This window comes from Pollicipes pollicipes, unplaced genomic scaffold (assembly GCF_011947565.3).
Source record: "Pollicipes pollicipes isolate AB1234 unplaced genomic scaffold, Ppol_2.1 Scaffold_5724;HRSCAF=6776_pilon_pilon_pilon, whole genome shotgun sequence".
Classification (NCBI taxonomy): Eukaryota; Metazoa; Arthropoda; class Thecostraca; order Pollicipedomorpha; family Pollicipedidae; genus Pollicipes; species Pollicipes pollicipes.
This window is the reverse complement of record NW_023596746.1, coordinates 18,067,671-18,095,232: the sequence shown is the minus strand read 5'-3', so window position 1 is coordinate 18,095,232 and position 27,562 is coordinate 18,067,671. Positions and strand designations below refer to the sequence as shown.

The window sequence follows — 27,562 nt, the reverse complement described above, 5'->3', positions numbered from 1 at the left end:
CCTGCCCTGCCCTGCCCGGCCGCCCGGCCCGGCCCGGCCCGGCCCGGCCCGGCCCGGCCCGGCCCGGCCCGGCCCAGCCCAGCCCAGCCCAGCCCAGCCCAGCCCCGCCCAGCCCAGCCAGCCCCCCCAGCCCAGCCCAGCCCAGCCCAGCCCAGCCCAGCCCGCCCAGCCCAGCCCAGCCCAGCCCAGCCGCCCAGCCCAGCCCAGCCCGGCCCGGCCCGGCCCGGCCCGGCCCGGCCGGCCCGGCCCGGCCCGGCCCGGCCCGGCGGCCGGCCGCGCGGCCCTACTCACCCATGGCCTGGGCGGGCGGCGGCGCGCGGCTCGCGGCCGGCCTGCGATCAGACGAGCCGGAAGCCTCGTTCAGTACGGCCGCTAGCTGAGACGAGGCGGCGGCCAGCGACGGGTGACGCGCCACCAGCCTGGGGAGGAGGGGGGGGGGGGGGCGGAAGTTAAAGACGGCCTTGAGAGGGGAATACGGGGTGTCACCAGCCTGGAGTAAGGAGCGGCGGCCGGAGTTAAATACGGACCAAAGACATGCATGTGGTTTTTCACCTGCACACTTGTATCATACCCTGTGCTGGTGGCAAAATGGGAAGTAAGCCTTGCAGAGCCATCAGTCGCCTGGCACAAGCACATATCCTTGACTAATAAAGCCGTACAGTGGACTCACAGCGACGCTACGATAACGCTGACTGTCACTTCCATCAAGCGTATGCGTGCATATGCCGACACTTCCACGTCGGATGACGAGGCAAGCGATCCAGGGCCGTCGTGCCTGACGTGGTGCCGTGTCACGCGTCCCAGTTCACCAGAGCACGTGTCAACACCGGGATACAGCTCACAGAGCACGTGTCCCATTGGGACACAGCTCACCACAGCACGTGTCCCCATTGGGACACAGCTCACCACAGCACGTGTCAACACCGGGGCACAGCTCACCACAGCACGTGTCAACACCAGGACACAGCTCACCGCAGCACGTGTCACCGCCGGTTCACAGCACGTGTCACCACCGGGACACAGCTCACCAGAGCACGTGTCACCGCCGAGACACGGCTGGTGCACACATGGCACGGCACAGGGCTCAATGCGGTCTGCGCTCTGCGCATCCTCCGCTTCATCAGCGGTTGCAAATCAAGCGCACTGCATGGACAAACACCGGCTGTCGCCAAGCGTGACGGAGAGTCAGGACCAGACGAGTCACGCCCGCACAGACTACCACCGGCCACGCGGTCGTCGTGTATGGCCTGTAAGCACAACATTCCACTCGCTTTGTGGGAAGGTCTGGTTGCGGGAGCCTGGCAAACGCGAGGTTGCCGCCAATTTGTGCCGAACGCTGTTGAGGCGTGGGACAAACAGACTGACCGCAAATCCGGACAAAATTGTTAAATATTACGGGCGGGAACAAGCTTAGCCAGAGTGTTCCCACTTCCGGGCTGTGCTCTGGCGAAATTTTGTCAAGATAGTGGAGGAGGTGAAAACTGAATACAGCCAGCAATGGGATTCCACAAGTTTCAACACATTCCGTCAAGACTTGCAGTGGTCCGATCTTAGGCAAGTTTCAGTGAAGAGATGTCTTTGGGCTTAGTAAAACCCTGAGAATGGGTATGGTAACGGAGTTAGCACCTCGAACCGATGGATCACGAAATATCGCCTCAGCTGTGTGTGAAAGGGGGGGCCCTCTGGAATGTCAGACATGTTCCTCGTCGCCGTTGGGCCTTACGACGCACTCAGCTGCTGAGGCTCGTGGACGTCGTCTGCCTCTCACCCTAGCGGGATGGTCGGGAAGCCGCGGGGAATCGAACCCCGCGCCTCTGATTTCGCAGACGCGCAGTGGTTAACAGTAGAAACCCGGCCGACAAAGGGCCGCACCACCGAGGCGCCACACACAGGCGAGCGCGCCGAGCGGCGCGCAGGCGCGCCTCACTTGTGCACGACGGCCGGGTCGGTCAGCTGGAGCAGCAGCGACGGCTCCTGTAGCAGCGCCACTGCCGTCGGGTCGGCGGCCAGCGCCGGCACCGCCCGTCAGCAGCCGCTCCAACACGTCCGGGCGCGCCAGCCGCTGCGCACACGGCGCCGACCCGGGTCAAGCGGGGCGCCGGGGGCGGTACACCGGCAGACGGGGACTGGGGTCGGCACGGCACCGGCACGGGCATAGCGGTGGCGCGCCGGCGCCCGCGGGGACTGGGTCAGGGCGCACTTGGCGCGGCGGCCGGGCCAGCTGACTCACACATCAGACACCGCCACCCCCCCCTGGCCAGCCTCGGTCTCAACACTAACATGTCTGTGACGAGGCGGTTTTAGCGATTCCAGTGCAGTGCCAAGTATAACACCCAATTTCCTGGGATTCGAAAGGGTGCTGTAGTCCGGCATGCTCTCTGGTAAACGCTCGTCAAAATAAGGCACGTGATCTGAACTGGAACTGGAAGGGAAGGAACTGTAATCCAGCGTGCTGCTGCGAGGACCCTCAGTGGACGTGTCATATATCACAAAGTTATCATAAACTACCACCCGAAATGCTCCAACCACTTAGGAGCCAGATGTCACGAAAGCGTCAATTCCAGACTCGATGGCTGTAGAACTGCCCTAGATTTTGTTCCCTCAGATTGGCCATCGCAACATAATCTACAGATGGCCGATGTCACCCAGACAAAATCGAAACACTTCCGATGCGACAACCATTGTAGAACCATTGCAGGTATCTGCCGTGGCCAACGTCCATTTCCGTTCTTGCGTTCTAGGGCCACTCGCAAGACTGAGAAAGCCTCAGTTTGATTGTAAGATTGATTAATCATCAGCGGTCGCTATAATTTCACAAGACTTTTGCAAAGTATTAGACCGATTCGCACACAAGCGTAGTGTGAGTTTTGTGGGCGGTCTTTCCGGATGACCGTTCGCGGTCAGTAAGCTTAAGAACGTCATTTGACATCAAAAGTATGCTCCTGGCATGTGCAATAGAAACGCCATACTTGGTCCACAGTGAGTTTGTGAACATCGCCGACCGTCCCACGCAATATTCTACAGGAGTGCGAAAGACGTGCCACAGTGATGGTAGCTGCGACCACCACCGAGTGTCCCACAATGAAACAACGCTCCGCACAGACAGCACCATCTCTCTACGGATGTTCACCACGCTTCTACGTCCCATGGCAACAAAGCAGCCCACCTGCGGCAGACCACTGCCACCGGTCACATGTTGGCCCCGGGGCGCGCACCGCCACCAGGAGCGGGTCACGCGCATACCTGCAGTACGGTGCGGTAGCCGGGGCTCAGCGTGGCCGTCTTCATAGTCAGGGTGAGCTGTGACACGTCCCACTCGGTGGCCGGCTTGGCGGCCGTCTCTGCCGGCGGCGGGGCAACACGCTGTGGCTAGGCGGGGTAACAGGCGCTGGCAGTGCCGGCGGCGGGGCAACACGCTATGGCTAGGCGGGGTAACGACGCTGGCAGTGCCGGCGACGGGGCAACACGTTATGGCTAGGCGGGGCAACGACGCTGGCAGTGCCGGCGACGGGGCAACACGCTGTGGCTAGGCGAGACAACAGGCGCTGGCAGTGCCGGCGGCGGGGCAACACGCTGTGGCTAGGCGAGACAACAGGCGCTGGCAGTGCCGGCGGCGGGGCAACACGCTATGGCTAGGCGGGGTAACGACGCTGGCAGTGCCGGCGACGGGGCAACACGCTATGGCTAGGCGGGGTAACGACGCTGCAGTGCCGGCGACTGGGCACACGCTGTGGCTAGGCGGGGTGGGTAACAGGCGCTGGCATTGCCGGCGGCCGAGGCAACCGCTGTGGCTAGGCGAGACAACAAGCGCTGGCAGTGCCGGCGGCGAGGGCAACACGCTGTGGCTAGGCGGGGCAACGGCGCTGGCAGTGCGGCGGCGGGGCAACACGCTGTGGCTATCCGGGGGGTAACGGGCGCTGGCAAAGCCGGCGACGGCCCCGCGGGATCACAACGCCACCAGGTCCCGAGTACGAGGGCCACGGAATGACGCAGGCTACACGATTGGTTACACATTTTACACGGTTGTATTGCATCGTCGTAAGTACCACTCAAAAATACGCACAAATACACATTAGTACAGAACCTGGCAAGACGGTGCAAACCCCACACCACACTAATGACGTCTCTGCAACAGAGGGCTCCAGCCATTGCCGGTACGGCAGCATCGGCGGAGGTCGGAGGCTCCCGACTGGCGCCAGTCGGCGGCGCACCGGCGGCGGTGCACCCACCTGCCACCGGCAGTGGCCGGCTGAAGGCGTGCAGCACGCTGGCCGCGGTCACCTGGTACGAGGCGAGAGGCCGAGCGTCGGCCAGCGGCTGGCCGCGGTACACCAGCTCTGCGGGGGGCGGCAGGCGCAGCGCGTCAGCCATCGAGCAGGTCCACCGCACAGCCGTGGCGCGCCTACTGGTGATTGGTCGAGCTTAAGTGCCCGCCGAACCGCCGGCTACTATGGCCATTTAGTATCCAACTACAACCACTTGAGCTTGTCATTCAAGTCTTACGCATCAGCACGAAAGAGGAGACAAACGACCGCCAGCAGTTCACGAGCGGGCACGGTAAGCCGGCCGACAGTCAACAGACAGTCACTGTCAGTCGGCCGCGGCGCCCTGTGACACGCACGGAGCGGAAGGCGGCCCGAGCAGCGTCACCCACCGATGCGGTCGGGGGTGAGGCCGAGCAGGCGGGCGGCGGCGGCGCGACAGGCCGCCACCTCCTCCGCCAGGCAGGTGGCCGGCAGCTGCACCGTCTGCCGGCGGCCGCCCTCTGGCGTGTGGCAGCAAAACCGCACCGACACCATTGCTGCGGCGTTCTGAAACAGACAGGTCATGCACACACCAAGCCCACATTTAGTGCCCCATTTTGCCACATTTAGTGCCCACAGGCCCACACATGCCCACATTTAGTGTCATCAACACCAAATTTTTAGTGTTTTGGAAATACATAGGAGTATGTGTTTCCAAATGACATCTTAGTCTGTGGCTCTTGACAGTACAGACTGAAAATGTACATCTTGTACAGCAATGAAAATATTTCAAACCAGGCATAAGAGATGCACACAAATGATGGTGTTATTCATTCCCCTCATCTAAAAACAAACAAATCCGCACCTTAGCAGAGGCACATCTTTGACTGCCTCATGTAGTGTTTTGTTCTTAATCACAGGAAAAGCAAAGCACTGTATAAAAAATGCCAACTGTGTCTGCACAGCATCATTTAACTAACTGAGAGCTACATATCATAATGCCAGTTATAACAAAATGATGCACTCCAATTTTGCCCCCAAATTTGTCATAAAAACAGAAGACAAAATTTCCTTCCTTTGTTCACTGCATATTAAAATGAAGCACCTTCCTTGAATAACAGTTAAATGTATTATGGAAAGTAAAAGTTTATGGAGATTATGAGCAATTTCTTGAGGGACCTAGTAAGGACATGATCATAATGACAGCTGTTTATAGTCAGCAGGGACTCCAACAGCTCTAAGAACAGTTCTACAGTGGGTGAGGATTCCACCAGTAATGAGAGCTGTTCCATACATTTTTCCATGATTATAACACATATACTAATGTATCCCATCCAATATCTATAGTTAAGGAAAATTTTCTTTTGTTATTCAAATTGCCATGCTCCACTCACACTCACATATATGATATTGAGATTTCATGTCTAGATGTCATGATCAGCTGGCTTTCCAACCACACAATGATCAGCACAATCTCCTGCAGCTCTATCACCTTGATGCATCTGTTTTGTCATGCCAGTGACTAAAAAAGTTGCTTCTACAAATAGCATTGCTGATGAGATTATATTTTAATCATTTTGAAGGACAGGAAGTAAGATCATATATTCTACCTATATCATTTTCATTTTGTATTTATATTGTGATCCTAACCTAATAAAAAATAAGTTTTCATCTTAAAGAAAGGTGCAATGTCAGTAATTCCCCCACAAATGGTCCATGGCCAGCCACTCCAAGGATAATGTGGAATGGTGTGTACAGGACAGGCAAGATAGACCATGTAGAGTGTGACAACATAATTTCAAATCTTTAAAATAAACTTTACCTGCCAAAGTACACAACAGACTAGGAGCTCCACGACTGGACACTAGCACAAATACGACATGCACCGCTTGCAATCAACTTTGATGCAGAAAAAATATGTGATCACAAGCTCCGAACAAAATATCCAGACAAACAGTGTAGAAATCCTGGAAGTTATTTCTAAGCTTTCAGTTTGAGCTCCTCATTAGTTGCCCTCCGAACCCAGCCACACTTATGCTTTTCGATTTTGGTGTAACAGTGAGTCCCATAAGATTTATCGTTCCGCAAACGCACCAAAGCTACGCGTGGACTTCTTACAGTCGAATGACTTCTTCACAGTTTTAAGCAACCACTTTCCAACCCGAATTGCACTCCTCCAGGCCTCTCAGCTCCTCCACAGCTATGACCGATTCACCAGAGACTACACATCACGACCCTATACCGAGCTGTCACATCCTCCATTCTTGACAGCCTGGCTAAGTGCGGGACTCTTCGTATCTACCACGCAGTATTCGTCATCAAAGCAAGAGCGTATAGCAGGTCAAATAACGTATACCTTTTAGCGGGTGGGAAGGATCACAAGCTGCAGTTTCTTAAGAAACTATTTCGTTATTTTTGAATCCCTGATTGCCTTTTTAATGAAACATTATTCAATTTAAGCGGAGTAATTGTCAAGCTGTCAACAATATAGCTGACTCATGGTGGCTTCACCAATAGCGCTACCGAGCGCAAAGCTTGTCGGGACGTCGGCCACGCATGTTGCAAACAAAATGTATTTCAAAGGAATTAAAATGTATATTTAATTCATGAACTAAGACTATCATGAACAGGAATTGGTTAAATTGACTACAATTACTAATCAAATTAGAACTCAACTCTGTCGAATGGATGTTCAGCAGACAAAGGTACCGGAACCTTCCGGAGTAGCACCAATGAGCTGTCGATTTTGTGCTGACGTCATGAGACCTATATAAACTCTGTTACCGCGGCGGCTCACCATTCGTGAGTCGGAGAGGCTGCGCTGCGTGTGGTTGCGGAAATCCTAGAGTTGAGGCGCCGCAAATTACAGTCAAGGTAAGGAGTTTGGATGTATAGCGTCAGCAGAGGCTTGTGCCACACATTTCCCTAGGCACTTATGCCAACCGAGTTATTGTGTGGATGTACCGGTGTGGGTCTGGGTCTCCCATTATGGAATGCGTCTCCGCTGCTAGAGTGGTGTAGCTAAAGGCATTCTTTGTGTCGTGATGTAGGAAGCTTGCCATTTTATTGGTGACATCACACCTGTTGCATTTCTCCTTGGGTTTCCAATTACTGAGAGGAGCTGCATCTGTAATGATGGATGAAATTTTGTCGTGTTTTGCGACCTTCATGACTGTGGCTACTTGCTCCTGTGTAGCAGTGGTGCAGCGTAATTAGAGTACTCATGCTTGCGAGGAGCCGTGACCAGCTTCATTGGTTACTACCCATTTCAGCATTTGTAAGATGGCTGCGGAATTATGGCGCTAAAGCAATCTTGGCCATTGGAAGTTGCTGACAATTTGTTTGATAAAGACTGCAAACGAGAAAGCATCCACTAATATGTTAAACACAATTTCTGGTATTGTCCCAGAAGGAATACACTGCAAATTGTGCATGCCTGAAATGGGCATTGAGTTGGCTTCATCTGCTTCATATTTTATTAGTGGTTTTTCATTACCAGAAGGCTAGGGAGGTCCGCAAGATACGGTGTAGGTGTACTTTCCTACCTAATGTTAGAAAAAATCATTGCACACCATTCGTCGTGTTCAAGGCGGCACATATCGTAAATCATCTCAAAACAGGTAGAATCATGCTCCTACCTTCGAATTTCAATAACTTCGATGGCGAGCTCCCGGCGAGCTCCCGGGCGCCGAGCGCACCGCACCGCCTGGACTCCCCAGCGCCGTTTCTGCGTTGCTGTTGCGTAAATACAATATTTCTGCTTACCAAGAACTCTACAAAATGTACGGGACCAAGGTAAACCATTCGTCGTACTGCCTCGACTTCCAAGCGCCGTTTCTACGTTGTTGCGAAAGCACAATATTTCTGCTTATCAAGAACCATAAAACATGTACGGGACCAAGGTAACAATAATAAGGCAACCAAAATCATTTCTTATCGAGTTTAGGTACATTTATGAAACACGCAGGCCAGAATAGTCCAGAACATATCCTAACCTAACCTAACCTAACTGAGAATAGACCAGAACCTAAGCTAAGCTAAGCTAACCTGACCTGACCTGACCTGACCTGACTGACCTAACCTAACCTAACCTAACCTAACCTCCCCACCCTATATCCCCTTCAACCCAGCATCTCATTGGCATCCATGTTCCATGCCATATATAGGTGCCATATAGTGAGCTTTTATTTAGCTGCCATGTTCTCATTTTGCTTTACATTCCCCACCCAATCCCCCTGCAACCCATGGTCCCGTTGGCGTCGAGGATCAAATTTCATGGATTCTTGCTACCTTGTCCCGGTACATTTTTATGGTTCGCAGTAAATATGGTTTATAGTTATAGTGTGGTTTATATAGTATAGTTTATAGTTATAGTTATGGTTTATAGTATGGTTTGCAGTTAATATGGTTTATATGGTAAATGTGGTTATGGTAAATATGGTTTATGTTAAGTAAATATTTTTATGGTTCGCAGTTAGGTTATGGTTGTCCTGCCTTAAACATGACGAATGGTTTACTTTGGTCCCGTACATTTTGTACAGTTCTTGGTATGCAGAAATATTGTATTTACGCAACGGCAACGCAGAAACGGCGCTGGGGAGTCCAGGCGGTGCGGTGCGCGCGGCGCTCGGGGGCCCGCCATCGAAGTTATTGAAATTCGAAGGTAGGAGCATGATTCTACCTGTTTTGAGATTATTTACGATATGTCATGCCTTAAACACGACGAATGGTGTACAATAATTTTTTTCTAACGTTAGGTAGGAAAGTACACCCTGACCGCAAGATACTGATGGTAAAGGTGTAAACAGAACTGAACAACATTGATAGAAATGTCCGCACTTGATAAAAATTTCATCATTTCCTCTGGTGTTGTGCTGCTTGCTGGGCTGTATGGTTGCTTAGTCTTGTGTGGCAAACTGTTATTTTCATACATGTATTCTTATTTCAGATGCAGATCTTTGTGAAGACCCTGACTGGCAAGACCATCACCCTTGAAGTTGAGCCATCAGACACCATTGAGAATGTGAAGGCCAAGATCCAGGACAAGGAGGGAATCCCTCCAGACCAGCAGCGTCTGATCTTCGCTGGAAAACAGCTTGAGGATGGCCGCACCCTGTCTGATTACAATATTCAGAAGGAGTCAACTCTTCACCTGGTCCTTAGGCTCCGTGGAGGCATGCAGATCTTTGTGAAGACCCTGACTGGCAAGACCATCACCCTGGAAGTGGAGCCATCTGACTCAATTGAGAATGTCAAGGCCAAGATCCAGGACAAGGAGGGAATTCCCCCAGATCAGCAGCGCCTGATTTTCGCTGGCAAGCAGCTGGAGGATGGGCGTACGCTGTCCGACTACAACATCCAGAAGGAGTCGACGCTTCATCTGGTCCTTCGCCTGCGTGGTGGCATGCAGATCTTCGTGAAAACGCTTACTGGGAAGACGATTACTTTGGAGGTTGAGCCATCTGACTCGATTGAAAATGTGAAAGCCAAGATCCAGGACAAGGAGGGAATCCCTCCCGACCAGCAGCGTTTGATCTTTGCTGGAAAGCAGCTGGAAGATGGCAGAACCCTTTCTGATTACAACATTCAGAAGGAATCCACCCTTCACTTGGTCTTGAGGCTCCGTGGAGGTATGCAGATTTTCGTCAAAACGCTGACTGGCAAAACGATCACGCTGGAGGTTGAGCCGTCTGACTCGATCGAGAATGTCAAGGCCAAGATTCAGGACAAGGAGGGAATCCCGCCAGATCAGCAGCGTCTGATTTTTGCCGGCAAGCAGCTGGAGGACGGCCGGACGCTGTCAGACTACAACATTCAGAAGGAGTCGACGCTTCATCTGGTTCTGAGGCTCCGAGGAGGCATGCAGATTTTCGTTAAGACCCTGACTGGCAAGACCATCACCCTCGAAGTTGAGCCCTCGGATACCATTGAGAATGTGAAGGCCAAGATTCAGGACAAGGAGGGTATCCCCCCCGATCAGCAGCGTCTTATCTTCGCTGGCAAGCAGCTGGAGGATGGCCGCACCCTGTCTGATTACAATATCCAGAAGGAATCTACGCTCCATCTGGTCCTGCGACTCCGTGGAGGTATGCAGATCTTCGTGAAAACGCTCACAGGCAAGACCATCACTTTGGAAGTGGAGCCCTCGGACACCATTGAGAACGTGAAGGCCAAAATTCAAGACAAGGAGGGAATCCCGCCCGATCAGCAGCGTCTGATTTTTGCCGGCAAGCAGCTGGAGGACGGTCGCACCCTGTCTGATTATAACATTCAGAAGGAGTCGACCCTTCATCTGGTCCTTAGGCTCCGTGGAGGTATGCAGATTTTCGTGAAGACCCTGACTGGAAAGACGATCACCTTGGAGGTGGAGCCATCCGACTCGATCGAGAACGTCAAGGCCAAGATCCAGGACAAGGAGGGAATCCCTCCTGATCAGCAGCGTCTGATTTTCGCTGGCAAGCAGCTGGAGGACGGTCGCACCCTGTCAGACTACAACATCCAGAAGGAGTCTACGCTTCATCTGGTTCTGAGGCTCCGTGGAGGTATGCAGATTTTCGTCAAAACGTTGACTGGCAAAACGATCACTCTGGAGGTCGAGCCGTCTGACTCGATTGAGAATGTCAAGGCCAAGATCCAGGACAAGGAGGGAATCCCGCCAGATCAGCAGCGTTTGATTTTTGCCGGCAAGCAGCTGGAGGACGGCCGGACGCTGTCTGACTACAACATTCAGAAGGAGTCTACGCTTCATCTGGTTCTGAGGCTCCGAGGAGGCATGCAGATCTTCGTTAAGACCCTGACTGGCAAGACCATCACCCTCGAAGTTGAGCCCTCTGATACCATTGAGAATGTGAAGGCCAAGATCCAGGACAAGGAAGGTATCCCCCCCGATCAGCAGCGTCTTATCTTCGCTGGCAAGCAGCTGGAGGATGGCCGCACCCTGTCTGATTACAATATTCAGAAGGAGTCGACCCTTCACCTGGTCCTCAGGCTTCGTGGAGGCATGCAGATCTTCGTCAAAACCCTGACTGGCAAGACCATCACCCTGGAAGTGGAGCCATCTGACTCAATTGAGAATGTCAAGGCCAAGATCCAGGACAAGGAGGGAATCCCCCCAGATCAGCAGCGTCTGATTTTCGCCGGCAAGCAGCTGGAGGATGGGCGTACGCTGTCCGACTACAACATCCAGAAGGAGTCGACGCTTCATCTGGTCCTTCGCCTGCGTGGTGGCATGCAGATCTTCGTGAAAACGCTTACTGGGAAGACGATTACTTTGGAGGTTGAGCCATCTGACTCGATTGAAAATGTGAAAGCCAAGATCCAGGACAAGGAGGGAATCCCTCCCGACCAGCAGCGTCTGATCTTCGCCGGAAAGCAGCTGGAGGACGGTCGCACCCTGTCTGACTACAACATACAGAAGGAGTCTACGCTTCATCTGGTCCTCAGGCTCCGTGGTGGTATCTGATGTCATTCCTGTGTACAATAAATGCTAATCCGGTTCCGTACGTTATGGTTTGTGTGATTTGAACATTACGTTTCTAACTCAGCCAGCCGATTTGGGAAACAATACACGTGCAACGATACTCTGCATGTCTGAGTGGATGGAGTTGAATGAACAGGCGTAGAGGTCGCAGCTTCGTTCCGCGAAACACGCGGGAAACACGGGCCTGTGGCTGTTGGCAGACCTCTCAGGCCCGCTAAGGAAGGGCTGGTGGGTGCTGAATGATGTATTCGTCAAGTAATGGTGAGATTGCGCTGCGTGGCGCGTAAACTGCCGCATTATTCCTTTCATTCGTAGTTCCTTCTCTTTAGGTGCGTGCCCGTATGCCGTCCAATATTTATAATGCGTGCATATGTAAACATGTATGTATCATTGCGCGGGTCTGGGTGTGGAGGCAGGAACATCCCTCACCGGACGCCTGTCGTACATAATGAGAAAGGTCGTAAGGGAGCCGTTGTGTACGAAGCGATAGGATTAAACTTGAAACTGGCCTCTGGGGATGCGCTTCTGCCGGAAGGAAGACGAAAATTGTTGAGATTCGTGGGGCGAATGAAAGCAATGAGACAGACGGAGCGTGCGCTGAGAATGGGGACAGCTGCTCGGGCGAGTCCACCTTCCACCCCCGGGCCCACACGCATCACCGCACAGCAAGGGACCCAGTCCTCTGTATGCCTCTGTAGATATGCCACCTATATTGCACTAAACCACGCCAGACGTACCGGTCTGGCGCTCAATGCACTCGTCCGAATCATCTTACAAACTCCGTAGCTAACGATGTAATGAAGTTAGCTCTTAGTTGTGCAAAATCACCGCATGTCCTAATGATGCTTAGTATCTATTTGATGGGAAAGCATCTTTCGAATGCATCGGAGCGAATCGCTCCATCGTGAGCTTAGAACTTGAGACTGTCGACACAAACGCTTATGTCCGGGAGGTTTTAGAAAAGCTGTTTAATAAACGCCATGTAGTTTTTTCACTTTGCATAATCATTCTTCAGTGGCAAAAGTGTAGCGCGGGGTCGGAGGCACTACTGACGATGGCTCCCACAATTTGTACAAGGAGCTCGGCCCTCACCAACTCCCTGCACTGCCCCCGCACCGCCACGTGCAGATGTCTGCAACGGACATCAGCTGCAATGGTGTGCTGTAGATAGCGTGGACCGCTTATCGTTTCAAATTCAAACTACTTCTTAGTCCAACAATCACATTCACGAAAAACATTGTTTTTGGCGAGTTGGACACCCCCCGCATCGCATCGAGAGTCCCCTCTCCGTGGACAAATTCAGCAATGCCGTTTAATGAGCGGGCATCCGCATGCTGTCCTTCACAAGACAAAGCGCGGACGCGAGGCGAGGTTTTGTCCGTTCTCCGAGGCCGGCCGCGTCCCGGTGGCCGCCACCGGCGGTCGATGTGGACAGTCAGCTGATGATCAGCTGACTGGACGGCGTCTCTGGCAAGGGCGCGGCCAGGAGCGGGCACTATCCGGGCGTGGCCGTGCCTTCGCCAGCCTCAACAACTGCGCACCACCGGCTAGCTAGGGTTTCGTTCATTGGTCTGAATGGACTCGCAAGGGTCTTTCTGCCGAAGGACCCCTCTCTGCCGCTGTAGAGCCCCTGCTTGGATCTTTCAGTTTGGAGGGCTTTGTTAGGCTCGGAATGGCATTTGTGTGCTAGGGGGACCGTTCTTGGGTATTTTAAAAGACCTGGACAATGACATACTGCATATCGGGTTACAAGAGAGATGTCTGCCGCATCTTGACTGGAAATATAACCAAGGAATATTATGCGCATGTAACTCGCACGTCTTGCCCTGTCTGGACCGAAAACGCGAAGGGCAGGGCAGGAATAGATAGGGATGTAAGACCACTTTCCCATGAACTGTCCCGTATTTCATGTGAGACTGTACGGTCTCCTCGTATTCCACTGAAAATATACCAGTAAGGTCATCTTGTCATCATTATCAGCATGTCACCCTCGTCCGACTTTGGATATCTAAGCGAGGGCTGTGGTCCAGATGCACCTTCCCTTGGATTCGCTCTTGTGGATATTCAGAGGCGTCATAATAATTTGGACTTTGAAGAAGCACTTTGAGGATGGGGAAGACTGTAGTTCAGATTGGCGCTGATGACAAACTTCATCTTGACATTTAAAATGCTGGGTTGGATGTTAAACCTGTTTGCATGTTATTGGCGTGATTTCGGTCACCATGAGGCTTCCTCTTCTTTAACCTTGAAACAAAACTTGAAAGATGACCTTGACTGCTCATGTCACGTTGACGGAGTTGAGTGCGGAGGACGAACAACGTTATGGTGCTTAAGATCGGTTGGGTGTCACAGGTTAAGTCGGTGTGCTACGTCATTTGACATAAACTTTGACCTTTGTGGGTGGCAATGAAACCAAAGCGTGCAAATGTTGAGAATAATAAGTTTGACAGTGACATATCGAAGAACTTGAGCAAGCAAAGAAAAAAGGCAAACAGACAAGAACACAGATAAAAGAGCAAAGGAGAACGCAGAAAAGACTAACTGAGCCATAGAACGAACCAGAGGAGGACGCAGTTTCACTGATATCACCTCACCACAGCTGTCGCCTGGCACCACAGCCGTCGCGTGGACGTGCACATCGTGTGCGATGTTCTTTGCATGCTGACCGACTTGACCGGCACACGAGCGGAGCGTGTTGCAGACATTATGAAGTATGACGTCAGTAGAATATCTATATTTGGTATCATTTGACATATTTCATGCGCAAAGCCACAATTAAGTACCCTTCTACTTCTGTTGTTATGTTTCTGGCACATGCGTCATGCGCCATTACCCTAATGTACTACACATGTGCCGTGATGTTTGAGTTCACATGAGTGAGAGCGAGAGTTCAAACTATAATCCTTGATCCGGTCTTCCACTTGCAGTCGTCCGTGGTTACAGGCGGTATAGTGTGGTAAAGCAGTCGGTATCGCGTCACAACACAGGCAGACCGCACTGGTCCGCTACGCTGCCCAGATCGAGACTTGGCAACAAGAAACACATTCAGGGGGTGCAACTGCCACGTTTGGCTCCATGATACGTATGAAACACCATAGATCTAATGTTAACTAGCGTTAGGGGATGCAGCTGCATCCCTAATTAACTGTTAAGGTACGCTTATGACGCGGGCACGCTGAGCCTCTGTCAGAAGCCTGTCACACCTTGAATTTTTAACGGTGTACTCTAGTTAGGGGATGCAACGACATATAATTCGGTTTGAAGGCTAACTTAAGAAGGTATGGTTTGTTACAACACAACATTTTTTCGACGGTGCGTCCACGTCCTCCGAATACTTACATCCCATCAGCATGAACACCGGTCAATTTTAAGATGACCGCTACCAGCCGGAGCCAGTTTTTACATAAGCGCAGTATATCAGCATGGGCACGTCCTGACACGCATGCGCGACACTGAGGTGCGGCCATGATGTGCCGAGTCCGCTGTCCAGTACAGAAGAGGACGGCTCAGCACGAATGGAACGCTGGACAGCACAGAGGACGGGGGACACAGGACAACGCAGAGGACAGCGGATAGGACACACAACAGCAAAGAGGACAGGGGATAAGACACAGAGCAGCACAGATGACAGGGGATAGGGCACACGACAGCACAGAGGACATGGGATAGGGCACAGGACAGCACAAAGAGCAGGGGATAGGACATAGGACAGCGCAGAAGACAGGGGATAGGACACAGGACAGCTTAGAGGACGGGATATAGGATACAGGACAGCACAGAGGACGCCACAGAAGACAGAGAAGCGTACAATCAGCGGACTGCGCAGAGGACAGGGCGGAGGACATGTCAGGACGGAGCGGATCAGGACAAATGACTTGAAAGAGGACAAATGGGCAGGACAGTTTCCCAGAGTTCGCTACGACATACGACAGGCGTCATACCATACAGAAAGACAGTGCAGGCAGGTCAGAGCGCCCGGCACGGCAGGGGCTCCCCAGGGTTTGGTACGACACAAGACAGACATAATACTACACAGACAGACAGTACAGGTAGGTCAGAGCATCCGGCAGGGCAGGGGCTCCCCAGGGCTCGGTACGACACAAGACTGGCATAATACTGCACAGACGGACAGTGCAGGCAGGTCAGAATGCCCGGCCGGACATGGGCTCTCCATGGTTCGGTACGACACAAGACAGGTATCATACCACACAGAAAGACGGTGCATGCAGGCCAGAACGCCCGGCAGGACGGGGGGGGGCCGGACGGGGAGCACGGGTAATCACAAAGGACTGTGCAGGACGATGAAATAAGGCACAGTAAATGAAACGATGGAGGTCAGAGGACGGGGGACATAAGGGATGTCGAGCGACAGAGAGCAGGTCAGTGGAAAGGATAAAGGCCTTGGGTGGCATGATTATTCGGGCTTTCGTTCTCGTCTGGTGTGTGCACACGTCGTGTCCATCACCTCAGTCCCCGGCCTTCGCCGGGTGCTATGGAGTTCTGAGTTTATGTTGAATAGCGTTTGCCTTTCAGCCACGCGTGCGACGCCGGCAGAAGTTTTTTGCTTTGAAATGCTAGGATTCGAACCATAATCTTCTGGTCACGAGTACAGCTCTCGACCAACTGAGATAACCGAAGAGAATATCGGTGATAGCGGTGATAGCCATCGGCGAAACTAACGCCTTGTCCCAGTTCGTCGGTAAAATAATAAAGAACAGAGCAAGACAAGAGCAGTCCGTCCTTACAGTGCCGTGTCGTGTCGTACTGTGCCGTGCCATGTCGCGTCTTGCCTGTTTTGTCCGCCGTTCTACGAGTGGGCCTGTCTGTTCTGTCCAGCTCATTCCTCTGTACCACCTCGCCTTTCTTGCCATTCCCCGCCCCGTTTCGCTTTGTCTCGTCTCGTCTCCTCTCGATTCGTGCCGTTTCATCCCATGTTTATTTCGCCCGCGCAGCCCTCTGTCTTCTGCCCTCTGTTCATGCCCCCTGCCCTAAGTGTTAAATCCCCTGTCCCTTCCCCGTTCTATGCTCTGACGCGCCTGGCATTTGTCCAGCCTTATCCTGCCCAACTCTGCTTGGTCCTCTGACCTTTACTGCTTTCCGCGTTGACCTGTCTTATAACCAGCTTGTTCTGTACTGTACTGTTTTTGATTTCACCCAGCCCTGCCCTGCATTGCCCTAAACCTGTCCTCTGTCCTGTCCTCTGTCCTGCCCCCTGTTTTGTCCTCCGTCCTGACCTCAGGGCAGCCCTCTGACCTGTCTTCTTCTCAATTTGCTGTACCGTCCTTGTTGTCCTCTATGTCGTCCGACGTCCTGCCCCTCTCCTGCCCTGTGTTCTGTGCTCGTTCCCACCCTGTGCTGTTCTGACCCGTTCTGGGCAGCGTGCAGCACGGATCCCCTCCTGATGCTCTGTACCCTGCCAAGTTAGATATGGCTTCGCTGATGATCTTTCTGTTGTGAGACCCGGCGCTGCCGAGGGCGAAGTGCTTAATTTTGATATATTTCACGGCAATGCTAATATTTAACGCATTGAAAATGTTGTGGCTCGAAACATGTACTACTGAAATGGAAAGGGGAAGTTTGACAATCATAATGTCCATGTTGCAATGGATAGGAGAAGCTTGACGACCATGGTGCCCATGTTGTAATGGATAGGAGAAGCTTGACGACCATGGTGCCCATATTGTAAGGGATAGGAGAAGCTTGACGACCATAGTGTCCATGTTGTAATGGATAGGAGAAGCTTGACGACCATGGTGCCCATGTTGTAAGGGATAGGAGAAGCTTGACGACCATGGTGCCCATGTTGTAATGGATAGGAGAAGCTTGGCGACCATGGTGCCCATGTTGTAATGGATAGGAGAAGCTTGACGACCATGGTGCCCATGTTGTAATGGATAGGAGAAGCTTGACGACCATGGTGCCCATTGTTGTAATGATATGGAGAAGCTGACGACCATGGTGCCCATGTTGTAATGGATAGGAGAAGCTTGACGACCATTGGTTGCCCATGTTGTAATGGATTAGGAGAAGCTTGACGACCATGGTGCCCATATGTAATGGATAGGAGAAGCTTGACGACCATGGTGGCCCATGTTGTAATGGATAGGAGACGCTTGACGACCATGGTGCCATGTTGTAATGGATAGGAGAAGCTTGACGACCATGGTGCCCATATGTAAGGGATAGGAGAAGCTTGACGACCATAGTGTCCATGTTGTAATGGATAGGAGAAGCTTGACGACATGGTGCCCATGTTGTAAGGGATAGGAGAAGCTTGACGACCATGGTGCCCATGTTGTAATGGATAGGAGAAGCTTGGCGACCATGGTGCCCATGTTGTAATGGATAGGAGAAGCTTGACGACCATGGTGCCCATGTTGTAATGGATAGGAGAAGCTTGACGACCATGGTGCCCATGTTGTAATGGATAGGAGAAGCTTGACGACCATGGTGCCCATATTGTAAGGGATAGGAGAAGCTTGACGACCATAGTGTCCATGTTGTAATGGATAGGAGAAGCTTGACGACCATGGTGCCCATGTTGTAAGGGATAGGAGAAGCTTGACGACCATGGTGCCCATGTTGTAATGGATAGGAGAAGCTTGGCGACCATGGTGCCCATGTTGTAATGGATAGGAGAAGCTTGACGACCATGGTGCCCATGTTGTAATGGATAGGAGAAGCTTGACGACCATGGTGCCCATGTTGTAATGGATAGGAGAAGCTTGACGACCATGGTGCCCATGTGGCAGGTACTCGTGATGCCGAGCTGCGTGGTCAGCATGTGCGAGAATCTCACAGTCAATGATGGAATGTCTGATAGCGTCATCCCCAGAATAATGTTTCGGAGGCGAGTAGGACGGGACGCGCTGTTCTAGACGAGGGTGCCAAGACCATCAGGTTCGTCTTTCCAGCAAGCGGGTCAAGGCGAGCCAGAATTACACGGGCGCCGGTGCCGACGCCATCGGCCCCGTCCTGGCAGACGCTGGCAGCTGGCTGTCCGCCCTCACGCCAGAGAATGCGACGGAAGCGAGCTGCCGGTCTCGTCCTCCAGTTCCGACCAACTGAGGCAACTTGTCCAGAATATAAACGTAGTTGGTTGTATTCGCACTCGACGACAATATTGCTTCTAACGTGAACGTTGGAGCCAAATAAAAAGATGCTCCACGAATGGTTTGTATTGAGCCTGTCGGAGCAAAGATTGCCGGATGCCTGTTATTCATCCCTGATCGTGTGCTCATTTGTCATACGGACATCTACGATATGTACATTAGCGCTTATCATACGTGTGATTCAAATAGTTTGTGTACGAACAAAGACGTTTACGAATGGTAGCGTGACGAACATTGGCGACTGAAATACTTGGCGACCGCAAAAAAGTTATGAAACAAAACCGTATGATGCGATAATTTACCCAAAACGCTAGGATCTGCGTCACGAGTATCTACCCACGAACATTGGCTGTTATATATTTACATCAACCCTTTATGAAGAGTGCAAACCTTTGGAGGTGGTTGGATATTTCCAAATATAGGCAACGAAAAAGCTTAGGTCAACGTTTGCCTGACTTCCTTTCTGAAACGGTCCCTTCGCCCACTGTTGTCCTTGGCCGGGGCTGTTCTTCGTGATCGACTTTGAGACCACTGACGGAAGTCCGGGTACGCTTGACTTGTTCTCATGGGCGGCAAGACTTCTCCTCACTCTGCCACGAGATTGGTGCCGCCTATCTCCTCTCTCCGTACCTCCGATCTCGCTGCGAGTTTGCGACCTTCCCATGACAACGGCCGGCCAGACAGCAAAGTCGACCGTCTGGTGACCGGCGCCGTTGGCACCGTGCCAGGACTCGGCAGTTCCGGGCGCTTGTGTGACGCGTAGATGGCGGGCGATCCATATCGTGGCTGGTACATACAGCGCTCCCGCCGCTGTCAGTGCGGTACAACACATATAGGACGACGAATGCTCGTGTATAATGAACGGCTATGTCCGCTTCGTATGGTGCTCAGTTGTGCTGCGCGGAAGTACCCGAAGCCAGGCTGGGGCATGCCAGTTGGCAGGATGCCAGGCGATCCCTGAATTCGGATGACGGTGGTGCCTGTTGTGCACTTGGTTAGCTTCTCAGAACGTTAGTCATGGGGTATCTATGTACTGGGTGCTACGTGTTAGCATGCGTAGTTTAAGTTATTCGCGGCTTCAGGCACGAAAGCATAGGTCCCTACAGCTTGACAAAGGACTGCAGGGTCCAAACAAGCATCACATTTCTGCGCAGCAGGCCGACCGATATCTCTGATCTTTTCTCAGAAAACCAAGGTGCTTCACCCGCTTTATAAGCAGACGTGCCTGTCTGCGAACAGAGGTAACTTCTCCACAATGTCATCGATCGGGGTGAAGGAGTCAAGTCATCCGACAAGCAGCAGTGAGCTAAACGTCGCATGTATCTGTTGTACACTGCAGGGTGTGTCTCAGTTATTTCTACCTTCGCCGCGCAATGCAACAGTTCATGTGCATCTGTTGAGAGAGAGAGAGAGAGAGAGAGAGAGAGAGAGAGAGAGAGAGAGAGAGGAGAGAGAGAGAGAGAGAGAGGGAGATAAAGAGAAAGAGCTTTTAGAGGAACGCGACGCGCGTCGTCATCATCGTCGTCGTTTTATGGAGCGCCAGTGAATGTGCAGGTAGACATGTGCATTGTACATACAGTAACTCAGTGATTGCATAAGCAGGCGTTTCCAACGTGTGTGTGCATTGTGAGTTCTTGCGGACACATGACACGTTTGCGCCATTCCGAAATGCCACGACGCATCCAAGTGGGTCTGCATAAAGAGGCTCGTGATTGGCTGTTGCCAACGCCACATTTTCGGCATTTCGAAATGCCGCATTTCATCAAAGTGGGTTCGAAAAAGGATGCTCACGATCTTGCGGGAAGTCTGCATGTTATGCTTTTGGACGCTGTTTTCGTGGTGCGATGCAAGTGCACGCCGTTAGAAGAGGCAGCGTCCCGTCAGCACTCCCGCCGGGGGAAGCTGCCCGGACGTCGGTCGGGACACGCTCCGTCCCACCTGCCCGCTCCCGCCGGTCGGTATACGCTCCGTCCCATCTGCCCGCTCCCGCCGGTCGGGACACGCTCCGTCCCACCTGCCCGCTCCCGCCGGTCGGTATACGCTCCGTCCCATCTGCCCGTCCCGCCGGTCGGGACACGCTCCGTCCCACCTGCCCCCTCCCGCCGGTCGGTACACGCTCCGTCCCATCTGCCCGCTCCCGCCGGTCGGGACACGCCCCGTCCCACCTGCCTGCTCCCGCCGGTCGGTACACGCCCCACGCCACCTGCCTGTTCCCGCCGGTCGGTACACGCTCCGTCCCACCTGCCCGCTCTCGCAGAGTCGGCGTCAGCTGACAAGGCCACGCTCGGGGTGCTGGGGGAGGGGAGGGGGAGCAGTGGCTGTGACCGGCAACGGAACGATGGAGCAACGGCGCTTTGTTCGCATGCTGTGGGACGAGGGATCCACCGAGCGTGCCAAAAGCATCCAGTGAGTGGCGACAAAGGATTCAGAACAGGGCACTAGGGAAAGTCATGGAATGACAGAACAGCTTTTGGTCGGCTGAACTAAGGCTACATCGGGTGGTAGAAACCTACACGAAGCATCCGAGAACGCTGTTGCGCGCAGTTTTACCAGATTATGCACAGAGGCGTGCTCATTGCCACCACTGTAATTCACGTAGGCTATTGATATTAGTCATTCACGACTAAACCATGTCAGGCTCCGCGTTTGTTGCAACAACCCTACATGAACTTCATGCACGTCTAGTTTTTTATCGTCACTTTAACGCGATTCAGTCTATTTGATATGGCGATTTGCCAATCCAGTTTCATGCAAATCCGCGTCCCACGTCTGATCCCTTCGGTCGGGTCTGTTCCAGCCCACAAAGAGCCTGGCCGGCCGTGACCCCACCGACGGAGCCGGCAGCCTGGCGATGCTGCTGGCGCGTGTCAGCGCGGCCAGCGTTGCCATCACAGCCGGCCGACACGATCAATATCGCTCGCTTGGGTCGCAGTTTAGTGCGACGCAGGTCGAGACCTGCGGGCTTCGGTCCAGCTGCGCACCACCGCGCTGGCCAACCGTTGGGTGAAGAGCTGGCATGACATGCGTCACAGACATGATATGCAATCTGCAATGTACATAGTGTGCAGATTTCGCTGCAGTTGCCGCGTGGCTGTACGTAGCGACATTTTTAAGTCAGAGGCAGGGGAGAGGCACACAGTGTGCACAAAAAAGTTAACACATACGAATCTTCCCATCACAAATCTCTATGCATGACATACGTCTTCTCGCATTATCTGTGCATGCAATGCTTGGTGTAGCATTTCTTCGTATGCGCGATTATTCGTATCGCATGACTTTGTTAACCCTTCTTTGCGCATTCCTAGGAAAAATTTCCTTTTGCACGAATTCCATTCATCACCTTTTTTCGTTTATGCAATTATTGTACCGCACTTTTTCGCGTGTACTTCATCACGTATCCTCCTTTACGCAACTTGTCTGGTCGCGATGTTTTTTTGCACGACTAACCGTATTGTAACACCGCACTGCACGTACAACTGCCGGAATTTTGCCTCATTACAAGCCCTGAAGCGGGGTATACAGCGAAAGAGAACGATGTATTTCGAATGGTTCGGAGCACAAGCAACTGGTTAGTAAGCGGCGTAAATATACAAACCATCAGAAATAAACATGTGCAGAAGAGAACAATATTTCTCTAAAACGTCAACCGCCAGCCCAACTCTGCAGTACCCAAACCGTTGTTTTGCACGTTGAGCCTGAAAAGCTAGCACAAGTGTTAGAGAGCACTAATATACTCTAGTTTGACGCTACTATCAATGCCGGCAGGCAATCACAGAACACGTGCTTGAAAGACTAACCAGCCCTTCGCAACGAGTTGCGACTGCGCTCCTGCGCTCCTGACAGATTGCATCTTGTGAACGAAACAAAACTTGCTTAGCAAGTCTCGTTTTGGGTAATGAGCAGGGTATCTGACTGAACAGTGCCGCGACGTTTTGGGTAATGAGCAGGGTATCTGAACAATGCCGCGCAAATGTGTCAAATAGAGAAATATCAGCTCTCAGCGATGAACTGGAGTGCTGACCCTGCACAACACGAATCGGAGGCGCGTCATGTAGGCGAGTGCCTGTGCAGCTAAACTTCGACCCAACTGATGCAATGCTCTCCAATTAAAATGTCACAGTTCCCTGACACTGAGAATTAAAAAGGCCATAGACTAGATTGTGCGCCTGGGTTCAAGAGCACTGACCACAGGAGCTCGAATGAACCCATAGTCGGAGCGCTCGGGCACAGCATCTACGCCTGGGATCCGGGTGTATGGTGTATGAATGTACATACATGACCATTGTGTATGTAGTTGAACCAGACTGTAAGTTCGCAGGCAGTCAGCTCGGGGCATTGGGAGCGCCCGGCGGCTGGCAACAGCAGCCGTGCCCCGGCCCTGAGCCAGCACAAAACAGCGCGCCCAGTGCCCGCTGGGCATCCCGGACCAGCCACCCGCCCGCCTCGCTTGCAGTTGGCTGACGAAACGGCCGACAGATGGCTCGAGAAGCTCTAGATTGTGCCGAGTGACAGCAGCGGACACGAGCCCGGCTATGGCACGACACGTCATTAATGGGAACTCCCCAAGACGAGAGCCGTTCCTGTCATACGCTACATATGCGATATACGTGCATGCTATATACATGTACATTTAGATTCGTATGCATGAAAATAAGTGGTTTATTGTATACATAGTAAGCATATATGATATATATATATATATATATATATATATATATATATATATATATATATATATGATAACCATATATATGATAGACGAGATGTTTATCATATATGGTATACGGAGATTCAAGGATGTATGAATTGAATGCAGGGACGTCGGGCCGCAAACAAGCGCGAAGCTGCAGACACGCCCGATCACGCTGGGTCATGCTGATGCGGTCCCGGATATGCCCAGCCCCCAGCCTCGTGATCCCGCATGGCTGCGCGGCGGTCATGGATGAGAACAAAGCCCAGATCAATGGTGCGGGATAGCACCTCGTAGACAGCTGGCCCGTCCGGCCAGGTGGCGTCCCAAAACATGGCCGCTCGCCCTGGATGACGTCCCCGCCGTCCGGGGCCAGTGGTGGGCTGTGTTGGCGCGCGGTTCCGTTTCCGCGCGCTCGTCCGTTGTCCGCGGCGGTGGCGGGCAGGCCGGCGGGCAGCCGGCGCACGCGGCGTGTATCGGGGTCGTGGCCGGGCGCGGCCGTCAGCTGGCGGTCACGTGTCGACCGGGTGGCGTGACTCAGCCGACTGGCGCCGCGCAGGGGCGGCTGCAGGCGCTGGCTAGGGGTGGGGCAGAAGCAGGGGCGGCTGCAGGCGCTGGCCAGGGTGGGGCAGAAAACAGGGGCGCTGTAAGGGGGCTCAGAATGGCGGAGGTAGGGCTGGCTACCTCCCGAACGCTGGCTCTGTTCCGCTGGGGGTTGCTTTAAATCGGCGCTGGTGAAAGTGTCGGCAGCGCAACACCAAACAACGCTCAATGTCGCGTTACAAAATGGGCTATTATGTGACCATTGGCCAGCCACAGTAAACAGAACCACACGGCTCCAGCTACATTGACGCAATGGCCACTTCCCGGCACACGCCTCCACCAGCACGCAACCGCACTCGGCTGAGGGGTTCTGGTCGGTAACCCCCGCTGCCCACGCATACAGTCGGGCGCCGTATGTTAGAGCACGCCGAGGCTCAGCGAGTGCATCCGCTCAAGCACAAACGTGCAGCTGCATCCGCGTGGTGAGCAGCGGCCTGCTAATGCAACCTGTAGCATCACTGTAATCATGTCACATTTGCTTTCGCTTCGAGTTCAGTCTCATGCTTGACGACGCTGACAAGCAATGGATACTTATCGAGAATGTTCAGGTTTCCCGAACAAATTGCATTGGGCTCTATGGATTCCATTAATGCTCGTTTGAGCGTCCATACATGAAGTGCAATTACACGTATAATTGCGATAGTTTCAAAGCTTTACAAACTTTTCTTAACTTTCTGTCGACGGCCATCGATTAGGGAGGGGCCGAGGACGTCCTCCCTAGGGCTGGCTGGGAGGGGAGGGGCGTGTTCCCAGCTTTTTGGCTGCAACCCTGCTAAGAACTAATAAGTGCACGACGGACACGCGTATTCAACATGCTTTAAGTGCAAAGGACCAAGTGGCATGAGAAAATGGAGGCCTAAAAATGTGGGCTCCTGATGAAACCCATTGAAACTACCAACTCCCTGAGGGATCAGGTGAACTCCGAAAACGCAGTTCACTGCACCTCATTCTGAAAAAAAGTTCGCTGAATATTAGGACAGCATGAGCGTGAAGCCACCGCACAGCGTCCATAGCGCCTGTCCGTGGTGCATTTTACCCGCACGAATTCGCAATTTTTTTTTGGTGTGAAAGCTTGGTGCATGAGGGCAGCTGTAAAATGAGTTCCAACGTGCTCTCTGCCTTTGAGTTAACAAGCTGCAAAAGCAAGCAAACTTTTCGGATCCGTTTTGTTGCCAACGTTGTTCACACCTGGCTAACAGCGGGAGGACCAAAGACAAATTTCATGTCAATTGGTATGATGTGAAGTACGTGTAGAAAACATCACACACACACACACACACACACACACCACACACCACACACACACACACACACCACACACACACACACACACACACACACACACACCACACACACAACACACACACACACACACACACACACACACACACACACACACACACACACACACACACACACACACACACACAACACACACACACACACACACACACACACACACACACACACACCACACACCACACACAAACATTAAGATAAAATTAAGCAATTGGATAACATTCTGATCGATTTGCCCGCTCCGAGGAATCGAGAGTTGAGAATGTCATTATCAATGGCCGGAATAGAAAATACCATTAAAATTATCGATCATGCGTTCGTATGCTAGCAGCGCATCCTGGTTAAGCCTTCTCAGAAAGCTCTGTTGCGGCAAATAAGGTCAAAGGGTCGTCACTGGTGTGCCAGAGGCAACATAGCGCTTCAGGGACAACAGCGCCACAACCAACGCCCCACCACACATGCAATGTAAACGCCTCTGTGCAGGACGCTGCGCCGTGGTCGGTCTTTTGCAGCGCTGCAATATTGTGATGCGGAGCGCCATCTGCTTCTCTTCAACTAGCGCCACCTACCAAATAGAACACAGCTCACCAGCCTTCATTCGGTTTGTTGCCGCTAGGCCCCGCTGTTGCCCATTCGGAAAAGGATTCGTGCTAGGTCTTTGCTGTAATGTGCGCAAGCTCAGTTCAGAGACTGTAGGGAAGATCAGAGTCTAAGGCGGACAGTTTTGCTGAAACAATGCATTTTGAACGATAGGATGGGGAGAAAGTGTATTTTGTGGCCAACGTGAGAGTCAATGACTGTGTGGAAAATGTGCCTGAGCTCCCCTTCCCCCCCCCCCCCCCTCCCGCTGCTACTCCATCTCTCGCGATGGTTACAGCCTTGCGCACAGCGTTCTTGCACTTGAGTCCGCTAACACGGAATTCCAGGTCCAAATCACAGATCATCGGTTTGGCTCCAAACTACACCCTGAGCAGAAATGGTATAATTTTGGGTCGACTCTCCGGCCCAAGAAAACGTGACCTTCGTTTCGTTCCGGAATCGGTTTCACTCAGATCGATATTGGTCATACCAGTCAAGAATGTAGTCCATTCAAACAGTAAAAAATCAATTTGCAACCCTGTTTCTTATTCATTTATAAATTGGAGGGTGCGGCAAACGTTCGAATGTCTTGAGCCCACCCGTTGCCGGTCTTGAACAGTTCGCGGTCTTTGTAGGATGGTTCATAAATACCAATCTGACACCTAGCTATACGCGGGACTGCAAATTTTCAAATTCAGAGAGCATTATATGCCTTGGCCCATTCCGCCTGTAAGAAAACTTGATCTCATGTGCAATGCGGTAAATACCTCACCTATTGGACAGCACTGACAATCATTTTATCCTAGGCGGGGGACTAGTAGGGTTGGACAGAGTGACAGTTACCCCCTGAATTTGGGAAAAAATAGCATAAACTGCACGATATTCCCCGTCTATCAAGCATACATTTATAGAACGGAGCTATCTTCATACGCTTGGCTTGATAGAAAAACGACTATTCCGTAGCAAACCGAAACAATGCCGCCAATTTCATTGGTATTAAACACGCTCTTAACCTGCTATAGCCGGAATCGGCTTCAGACTAAAAGAATCTGCAGTCAGGTACAATTATGCACGGATCAAAAGTTCCGGCTTCAGTCTGATCTCGTCGGCCAGTTTTTCATTCCATCCATCCACCAAGCTTCCTTTTCATAAATCCTCATGTGATTGAGCTCAATCGCTCTCTTTGAATCGCAACATAATGCATAAAAATGCATCACATCTCATTTTCGTGCAATGTAAATTGCAAGCTGTAAGCACCATTACACGTCTTAAGAGGACGGCTCCACATTTGAGGATACTGAAGCAGGCATGAGATATGATAAAGAAACTCATATAACTATGGATATACTTTTAAGTGAAACGGATTTTACAGGGCAATAAATTTCTCTGTTTAATAAGTTCGCTCCTCAATACGGCATAGCTTGACTACGTCATCTAATGTGACATACTATTTATTGAGGGCCAATTGACGGCCGTTATGTCTGGAAAGCGCGATCACGAACGGCAAATATGAACGACTCGACAGTGCTACAGAACACGCCTTCAGATTCGGAAA

At 52.2% G+C, this 27,562-nt stretch overlaps 1 protein-coding gene across 1 annotated transcript in view; it reads left to right on the top strand.

Annotated features, from left to right (window-relative positions):
- Positions 1-11,824, top strand: part of LOC119102500 (uncharacterized) — a gene marked incomplete in the record, with an annotated part of 56,919 nt that extends 45,095 nt beyond the window's left edge. The window contains 1 exon segment of the mRNA XM_037225873.1: positions 9,208-11,824. Coding sequence (XP_037081768.1) covers positions 9,208-11,706 — 2,499 coding nt within the window.
- Between the last annotated feature and the right edge of the window lie 15,738 nt (positions 11,825-27,562).